The sequence below is a fragment of the Eretmochelys imbricata genome, chromosome 3 (assembly GCF_965152235.1).
Source record: "Eretmochelys imbricata isolate rEreImb1 chromosome 3, rEreImb1.hap1, whole genome shotgun sequence".
Classification (NCBI taxonomy): Eukaryota; Metazoa; Chordata; order Testudines; family Cheloniidae; genus Eretmochelys; species Eretmochelys imbricata.
The window spans coordinates 6,734,309-6,743,527 of record NC_135574.1 but is presented as its reverse complement, the minus strand read 5'-3'; the positions used below and the strand labels follow the sequence as shown (position 1 = coordinate 6,743,527).

Sequence of the window (9,219 nt, the reverse complement as noted above, 5' to 3'; positions counted from 1 at the left end):
TAGTGGGAGTATGGAGCCCAGCTCCATCATGAGCTGTCGACCACCTGGTGTGGAAGAGTCACTGAGGAGCCATTGACGAAAGAGCCCTGCTTCTCCCGGCCCTTCAGGAAGAAGGTCAGCAACTCCCCTTTGCCTTTGACGTAGATGGTCCCCCGGCGCATAAAGCGGAACCCGTACTCCTTCAGGACGAGATGGGTCTCCTCCACCACCTGCACAGATGAGCAGACATGACCGCGCAGCTGCGTTTACTGGGCATTTCCCATGCTAAGGGCTGTCACATCCCTTCACGCACATCTTCCCATTATAACTCCTCACCCTCTACCCCAGGCATGAAGCATTTACATCACCCCTTTCATTCAAAGACCAGCTGGCACTTTGCTGCAGAGAGTCATCTGAGAGGTTCAGTGACTTCATGGTATAGCAGACCCAGGAACAGTTCCAGAGCTCCTGTCCCGCACTCCCCAAGCGTAATGGTTGACATAGGAATCCCTACATCTGATTTTCTGTCTCCCTCTGTGCTCCTTCACGCAACCATGCCTTTCCCTCTGCCCAGTCTCTCCTCCCTCCCATCACTCGCAGCTTGCTTCCTCGTTTTTGCACTGGCCGCTAGGCCTGGAACAGCCTCCACCAGTCAGGTGACCTCATTCTCCAAATCTGGCTCTGTCAGGTAGCTCCCCTGTCTCCAGAAGTACACGCACTCGCTCTGATATGTCACACCACCCTGTCTGTCAAACTGCAATTGCTGTCTCCTCGGGGCTGTCTCTTTCTCAGTGTCTATCGGTGCTATGGTTGAGGTTACCTAAGCATTTCCATTCCACCCTCCTATTTTCACTAGCTCACAACTTTCATCTGAACTGAAACAGGTCATGCCTGGCGTTTCTGAGGGGGATGTGCTCACCCACCTGGATGTTCCCCATCACGCCTGTTGACTCCATCCTGCTGGCCACGTTCACCGTGTTCCCCCAAATGTCATAGTGTGGTTTGCGGGCACCGATCACTCCTGCCAGCACCGCCCCTTTATTCATGCCTGGAAATGGGGCATAAGGACAACCTGACTTTACTACCTGGGTCCTGTTGTGGGGAGGGAGCCCTTGCCCTGGGTGCAGAGGAGCACAAATGCACAAATATACAGGGCACCCACACATGCCGTAGGCGGCACCCCAGCATCATCCACAATACGTATTGCAGGTACACAGTACCGTGGCACTATCACCCGCATGGTGCCATCTCTCTCTCTCTCACACACACCCCCATCATGCACCCACAGCCCTAGTGCACACCTGGGGGGCCAGGACACACCGCAATGGTGCACGTACTAAGTTGTTGCATGTAAGTGAGGGTCCCCCTAGAAGTTTTTCTAAAAAGCAGCGTTTGGCTGAAGTTGCAAGTAGCGCTCCGGCCTCCAGCAGGAGCCGTGCTGTGACGATCCTTTCTCCAGCCCCTATCTGCTCCCTCTCCCCATGCTGCTGGCCCCCTACTTTTCAGCTACAAGCCCCCAGCGCTAGCACCAGAGGGCTGGGGCCAGCAACTCTTCCCGAGCTCCTGCCATGCTCATGGTAAGATTCCTGGCGGTAACCAGCCCAGCGCTGATGGCTGCATCTTCGTTAATCCCTGCTTTCCCCTGCTATGTAATAGTTGCTTTAAAATAAATATATTAAGTCTTATTGACAACTGACACGTAGTGGTGCTACGGGGCTGGGATCAGCGCTGTAAATGTTTCAGCAGCCAATAGGGGTTCGGGGTTCTCATACCCGGTGCTGCACTCAGGCCACGGAGAAACAAGTTGATGGCTGATCTGTGGAACAATGTCTGTTCCTGGGAACAGTGGATGCCACTGGAGACGTGCTCTGGTGGGGCCTACACCCTGCCCTAAAAGGGGCTGGGCCCTTTACCAAGGTTCTTCCATTTCATACTGCTATGAATGCTACCACGTAGTGCTTCACAGCTCTGTGCAAACAATTCATTCTTATCCCATTCCTGAGATATAGCTATGTATTAGCAGCGCCATACGGGGCAACCGAGGCCCCGAAAGGGGAGCAACGTGTCCGCAGCCTCACATCAAGTCACACTCAGGGCTGGGATTAAAACTCGAGTGTCTCTGGCTCCCTACTCTAATTGCAGGATAGCATGCTATGCCATGCCAGCATAGAGTGCTCAGCAATCCATTCTACGGCTGCATAGTCCAGGTCAGGCCTTAAGGAGACCCTGGGTGCTGACACAAGCCAGTCTGGGAGCTAGGGAGAAGCACAGAGTCTGTCTATGGCCAGCAGCAACAATAAATGATCTGCTTGATAGTCACTCTGCCATGTCTCTGCTCACCTGGAAAGGGGCTGGGAGAGTAATGGAACAAACTAAAGGCCTCGCCCTAAAAGAATTCACAAATGAAAGAAAACAAGACACAGATATTTCAGTGACAGCTCAGTGCTCCGCATGCAGGGATCGGAGTTGAAGCCCTTCTCTGCTTGCTGGGCTGGTTGGTCTCAGAGTGCTGGAGTGTGACTACCCCCATTCAATCTCCCACCCAGTCAGCAGACTCCAGTCATTCCCAGGGCGCAGCACTTGCCTATTCGGAGCATGAAGTTGTTGAAGGACTGGTAGTTAATGTTCATCAGGGTCACTTTCATGGCTAAGGCAAAGTCGGCCAAATCAGCTAAGTGTTGCCAACGCTCCTTCTCCGAGAGCTCCTCTTTCTGCAAGGGCAGTGCAAAGCCAAGGGCAGAGGTTGAGGGAGGTAAAAAGACCCTCCCACACCCCAGGAGGCAGTGATCAGCCTGTCCCATTCCCCTTTCTCCATCCTTCCCCATCAGGCCTGAGTTCTCAGACAGCCCAATTCACCTCCTCCCCAACCTCCCTCTCTTTGCTGTCCCTGTACCTTTATGGTGGTGTTGTAGCCATTGGTATTGACATCAGGGGTCACTCCAGAAGCAGCCATGTAGGTGCTTCCAATAGTTTTAATCTTGGTGATGCACCGGAACTGGGGATCATCCAGGAGCTGTGAGATACAGGAGAAAAAGCCACAAACAAAGGAGGTGGCTGGAAAAACAGCTCAAAGGCTGATGAGTGGTGCGGTTACAGGAACTTGTGTCAGGCCAGAATTAGCTGTAGTTACAGTTGAACCTCAGAGTTACGAACTGGCTGGTGAACCACACACCGCATTTGGAACCAGAAGTATGCAGTCAGGAGGCAGCAGAGACAAACAAAAAGCAACTACAGTACAGTGCTGTGTTAAACATAAATGACTAACAAAAAAAGATTTGACAAGATAAGGAAACGCTGCCCTTGTTTCGTTTAAATTAAGATGGGTAAAAGCAGCATTTTTCTTAAGAACATAAGAACGGCCATACTGGGTCAGACCAAAGGGCCATGCAGCTCAGAATCCTGTCCGCCGACAGTGGCCTAATGCCAGGTGCCCCAGGGGGAGTGAACCCAACAGGTAATGATCAGTGATCTCTCTCCTGCCATCCATCTCCACCCTCTGACAAACAGAGGCTAGGGACACCATTCCTTACCCATCCTGGCTAATGGACTTAGCCTCCATGAATTTATCCAGTTCTCTTTTAAACCCTGTTATAGTCCTAGCCTTCACTACCTCCTCAGGCAAGGAGTTCCACAGGTTGATTGTGCGCCGTGTGAAGAACAACTTCCTTTTATTTGTTTTAAACCTGCTGCCCATTCGTTTCATTTGGTGGCCCCTAGTTCTTATATTACGGGAACAAGTAAATAACTTTTCCTTATTCTTCTGCATAGTACAGTTTGAAAGCTGTATTCAGTCAATGTTCAGTTGTGAACGTGTGCGAGAACCACAATGTTTAGTTCAGAGTTACCAACATTTCAGACTTATGAACCACCTCCCTTCCCCAGCTGTGCCGAATGCTCAGGTTCGACTGTATTTAAAACAACAGTGACACCTGGTGGCTGGTTAGCAGATTCGCTGGCTCATTTTATCTACTGATGCCCTGGCTGCAGGCTTCTTTTGGAGAGGCCAGAACGCATCCTGCAGCCAGTTGAGCTCTACACTAGGAGCACAGTTACCCTCCCCTGGACTCTGGACAGGCAGCTCATGGATACCACATGGCCCAGCATGCACTGCTCTCTCTGAAACTAAGGGGAGGCTGCTCAGAACCTGGTGCAGCATTGCATGCTGGGATCTGTAGTCTCCAGGGCGTGAAGCTTGGTTCCAAGTGGGGTGGGCAGCAGTAGGGAATGCACAGCTGGCAATGGGAAGGCGCTGGCCCCAAACTAAGGCTGCTTACAGTCCCATCCAGTAGCAGTCTCAGCAAGGGGACCCCACAGGGAGAGACAGTTGCTCAGCTTGGCCAGGAGAGAGCTCTGTATGCCAGCGGGGGGGTGGCCTACGTTTCACTTCCAGACCACACCCTCCCAAGTGCTCCCTTGAAGGGCCAGCGTCCGACTGGCATGGGGGGAGGCTGGCGTCCAGGCTGGACTCACCGCGTCGAAGTCCGAGATGATCTCGTTGAGGAAGCGCAGACACTCGATCCCGCCGTTGTTGATACTCTCCTCCGTGTAGAAGTCAGCAAAGTTCGGGAGGGAGGCAAACATGACGCCAATTTCGTCGTAGGAATGGCTGTACAGCTCCTGCGGGACCAGGAAGCAGGCCTGTCACTCAGGCCTGCAGTGCACGCTGGTGTATTGCACTATATTAGCTGTACCCAGCCGGGGGAGGACACCCAGAGATGCCACGGAGCCAACCCGCTTATTATTCTAGGGCAGCCCAAGCCACCTACTGGGCTCACTAGTTCTGTACAATGCAACTGCTTCTGCTACCCGGCTCCGTATTAAACCTGCAGCCCTAGTCGCTCTAGCACAGGGGTTCTCAAAGTGGGGGTCGGGCCCCCCCCCCTCGGGGGTCGTGAGGTTATTACATGGTTGGGGGGGGAGGGGGTTGGTCCCGAGCTGTCAGCCTCCACCGCAAACTCTGCTTTGCCTCCGGCATTTATAATGCTGTTAAATACATTAAAAAGTGTTTTTAATTGGTAAGGGTGGGTCGCACTCAGAGGCGTGCTATGGGAAAGGGGGTCACCAGTACAAAAGTTTGAGACCCCCGGCTCTAGCACATTGAAGGGTACGGCTACACGCTGCAGTTAAACACCTGCGGATGGCTCGTGTCAGCTCTCTCGGGCTACAGCCTGGGCTCTGGGACCCCACAAGAGGTTGGGGGGGGTGTCCCAGCGCTCAGGCTCCCACCCGAGCCAGAACAGCTACCCTGCAATTAAGCCACCCTTTAGCATGAGCCCACGTCAGCTGACATGGGCCAGCCGCGAGTGTTTAACTGCAGCGTAGACAGTCCCGAAGAGCCCCTGACAAAACTCCTCCCAGCTTGGTCACCCTGTGAGCTCCCCTGGCTCCACTGAGCCACAAACTCACCTATGCGCCCAATTTCCTCCCAAAGCCCATTGGGTGGGGCTGAGTAACAGCAGTGGGCACTCCCTAGCTAACCTACCGGTCAGCATTTCACAGGGCTGGCTGGGCAGAGCACAAGGGTTAGTGAAGGGATCCCCGGGGGCAGCCTGGGGGCCCCCATAACATCACTCACGTACAGATCTCAGGCCCTTCACAAACCCCTGTGGGGAAGGCATCAGTGCCTGTTTTTTTTACAGCTGGCCACATGGAGTCCAAGAGAGGTTCAGTTTTGCCCTTAGAACCGCATCAGAAAATGGCATCCACCCCACTCCGCACAGGGGGTGTCAGCTCCGGCCCTTGGGAGACCCCTCCCCCCCCCCACATTTCTGCTGGTGTGGGGCTGGTTTTGGTCTCACGGTGAAGAGAGCTGTAGTGAATGGGGTGGAGCTGACTTCACCAGGAAGGGCACCCAGCTTTTTAAAACTGGGGCACAGACCCCAGCCACTCCTCGCAATCTGCCCGTATAATCCAACGTGCTAAGGGGCTTCTCCGGCCCTCCTCGCACGCCGTCATTAATCGATTTATCCTCACAGCTCCCTGGGAGGTAGGTAAGCCTCATCCCCACTTTCCAGAACTGCAGCCCAGCGAGATTAAGGGACTTGCCCGAGGTCCCCCACGAGATCAGTGGCAGGGCTGGCTTTAGCCCCCAGGGTTGGGGTTGAGGTCCATCTACACGGCAGCTGGGAGGTGTGATGCCCAGCTCAGGTGGACGTACACATACTACCTCTGCTTGAGCTAGCGTGCTGACATTAGCAGGGTGGCCGCGACAGCGGCTCAAGTGAGCTGCCCGAGTACGTGCCTCGGATCTCAGCCGGGGTTGTGCTCAGGCAGCCGCCCAGGGCACTGTGGCCACACTGTTGGTTTTAGAGCGTGCGCGGGAGAGTCATTCCCCTAGCCCAGTGCCCACTCCGTTGGGCAACACAGGAACCCCTCAGGCAGCTTCTCGTTCTCCAGCCCGCCCAGCCCGACTCCTGCTGATGTGGGGGAGATTTGGGGGAGAAGCTGGACCAGGTCACCTCACCGGCTTTTTCGATCCCTCATTTCTGTGCACCTTTCCCTCCCCTCTCCTCCAATACAGGGTGGCTGGCACTCCTTACCCCGCTGCTTCCACAGCTGGCAGGAGAAGGGGGCACTCCTGTGAGCCCCACGCTGCTCACTCAGGCTGAGTTCACCCCTCTGTGAGAAGCCTCCACGGATCTGGCATGACCAGAGACTGGGTCCTTCACCCGCACGGAGCAGGGAAGGCTGGACAGGAGGCAGCCATCACAGCTGGGGCAAGCTGCAGAGGCAGATGTGCAGGGAATGCCCTAGCACTGGCTCTGAGTGAGGGGCCTAGGTAAGTTTCCTTCCATCTCTGATTTCTAGGAGTCTCTGGCTTGGGCTGGGAGGCCAATGGAAGGAGACTGGAAACTTCAGCTCTCCCCATGTCACAGTGTCTGGCTCGCCCATTCTCACCTCGTCCCGTTTCTTAGAGCCCAGGAAATGTCGGGCCACATGCTCTGGCAACATATTGGTGACCAGAGCCTCATTCCAGCGCCTCATCTCGTACACCCGCTCCTTCTGGTCATGGACATCGATCTTCCACAGGAACAATGTCCTGGCCAGCTTCTCCACCTGCAGGAGGGGCAAGTGCTGCAGTCAGACAGGGCCTTACAGTGCTTCGGACACAGTGACCTCCCCCTGGGCTCACTGAGGCTCAGGGCTGGGGCAGGACCCGCTGACAGTACTGCGGGCATGTCTGTGGCAGAGCCAGGAACGGAACGCAAGAGTCCCGCCACCCAGTTCTCTGCTCTAACCACTCAAGACCACTGCCTCTCACTGCCCTGCCCCCGTGTCCCTTGCACCGAGCTTTTCACTGCGGTGACGCAGTCACTCCAACACCCACAGGTGGGAGCTTTCCAGGTCAGCAGGCTATGGGCTTCCTGGCTGCTGTGCGAAGGTAGCCCTTTCAGAGAATGCTACACCATCCAAGAGCCATCCAAAGATGGTCTCCAGCAGCTAGGCACAAAACAGATGGACGTGGCTCCTGATGGATCTTTGGGCCACTCACGGCTCCAGCAAGAGGGCAGGGCAGTGTGAGAGAAAGAGAGAGAACAAAGAGACGGGAGAGAGGGAAATGCAGGTACAGGGGGGAATAAGGAGGTGGGGGAGGGAAACCTAGCCAAACCCTTCCAGCTCAGCGCTGGGTTGCAGGGAGCTAGAGAAGGGCTAGGAACAAGTGAGACAAGGAACCAAGAGAAACCGCAAAGGAGAAGGGAAGGCAGAGATGGAAGAGAGAGAGGCAGAGACACAAGCGACTTGGGAAGGGAGGGATGCATGTAGGAGAACTGAAGAACAGAGAGAGAGGGGGCTCTGCATGGGACAGGGTGAAAATGCCCTCCAGTAGGGCAGTGCAGGGGAAGGTCGCTGTGTGTCCCAATGCCCTGTTGGTGGCTGTGCCAGGAGAACTCCAGGGATCCCAGGAGGGTGAAGATGGAAAAGGAAGGGGAGCTGGACAGATCACTCACATGGCGAGAGAAGTAGTAGAAGCTGAGCATCATGATGAAGACCATCACTGTCATGGAGTACTTGGAGGGGACCAGGGCGGACCTGCCGAAGGAGAGATGAATGAGCCATGTTCATCCCACCATGGCTGGGTTGCCTCCCATTCCATGGCAGCCAGCATATCCTTACACCCAGGCCTGCACCCAGCGATCACGAGGGCTTTGAAGACCTTCAAGGGGCTTTCCCTTGTCCCGCTAGCCCCTGCTGGAAGGATGCAGGGGCAGCTCCATGAGAGGCCTGACAGGGACAACCCAAACAGCCACTTGATGAAAGGAGTTCTTGTCCCGTTCGGCCATCAGCTGAGAACAGCTGCCTTTGGACCAGCTGGGAGCACCCAAGGGTTACAGCCACTCCCCTCCCCCCAAAGCAATTAAGCAGCCACGGCCATGTGTTTGCATTAGGGAGAGGGGATTGTTTAGGGTGCGACACGGGCGGAAGAACTGGGAGAGAGGGGATGGATCGGTGCAGAAGGGGGCAGACTGGACAGGGAGGAAACGTCTCCCCACTCTGGGCTGTAGAATGGTCTCCCCAGGGGAGGGGTGGAAGGGCTGAAACTGGACCAAACCAGGACCATAATAGGGAACAGTCCTACATTGCTCCTGGAGCGCTGGCCGGTCCCGCTATGCCCGCCACGCCCAATGCCCTTACACGTTCTCCTGGAAGCGTTCCTTATCGTACTCGTCGAAGATCTGCTGCCAGGCATAGATGTTGACCACACCCACGGCCCCGGTGATCATGACCATCAGGGTGAGCTTGACCATGTGGCTGACCTGCACCAGCATGATGCTGGCGATGAGGGCCAGCACGGCAATGAAGCTGTAATACTTGGGGTCCTCCACGCAGCCCCCTGCCAGCAGGGTCCCTGCAGTGCTGTTGCTGGTACTGGAGTAGAACTGCAGGCAGCTGAGCTGTGGGGGCGGCAGAGAGATGGGTGAGGGGCTGCAGGCTGTTACGTACCAATGGCCGGACTGGATCGGAGTGGCCCAAGCCTGAAGTCCCAGGTCTCCTCAAAGTCAGTGCCCTGAGTGTAAACTGAGTAATGGCGTTTAGCGCTCCCTGCCGGCAGTGGCCCACTCTGCCTTGCCTCAGACCCTGGGCTGGAGAGGTCAGAGAGGGCAGCTGAGCTGCATGGGCCATGCAGGCCTTGTCAGCACGTTAGTTCCAGAGGAGGTGGCTTTCCTTGTGATGTGGCTACCTGGGCCACCACGCACTGGACTCCCCTTCTCCAGGCTTTCATGCAGCTCTCCGAGGCTA

At 55.6% G+C, this 9,219-nt stretch overlaps 1 protein-coding gene across 1 annotated transcript in view; it reads right to left on the bottom strand.

The window, feature by feature from the left end:
* Positions 1 to 26: 26 nt before the first annotated feature.
* ADCY3 (adenylate cyclase 3) overlaps positions 27 to 9,219 on the bottom strand; it is a 93,647-nt gene continuing 84,454 nt past the window's right edge. The window contains exons 13-20 of the mRNA XM_077811454.1: positions 8,614 to 8,873; positions 7,929 to 8,010; positions 6,877 to 7,035; positions 4,450 to 4,596; positions 2,873 to 2,992; positions 2,564 to 2,690; positions 903 to 1,027; positions 27 to 209 (exon numbers count right to left, since the gene is read on the bottom strand). Coding sequence (XP_077667580.1) covers positions 27 to 209; positions 903 to 1,027; positions 2,564 to 2,690; positions 2,873 to 2,992; positions 4,450 to 4,596; positions 6,877 to 7,035; positions 7,929 to 8,010; positions 8,614 to 8,873 — 1,203 coding nt within the window. The remainder of the gene's footprint in view (positions 210 to 902; positions 1,028 to 2,563; positions 2,691 to 2,872; positions 2,993 to 4,449; positions 4,597 to 6,876; positions 7,036 to 7,928; positions 8,011 to 8,613; positions 8,874 to 9,219) is intronic.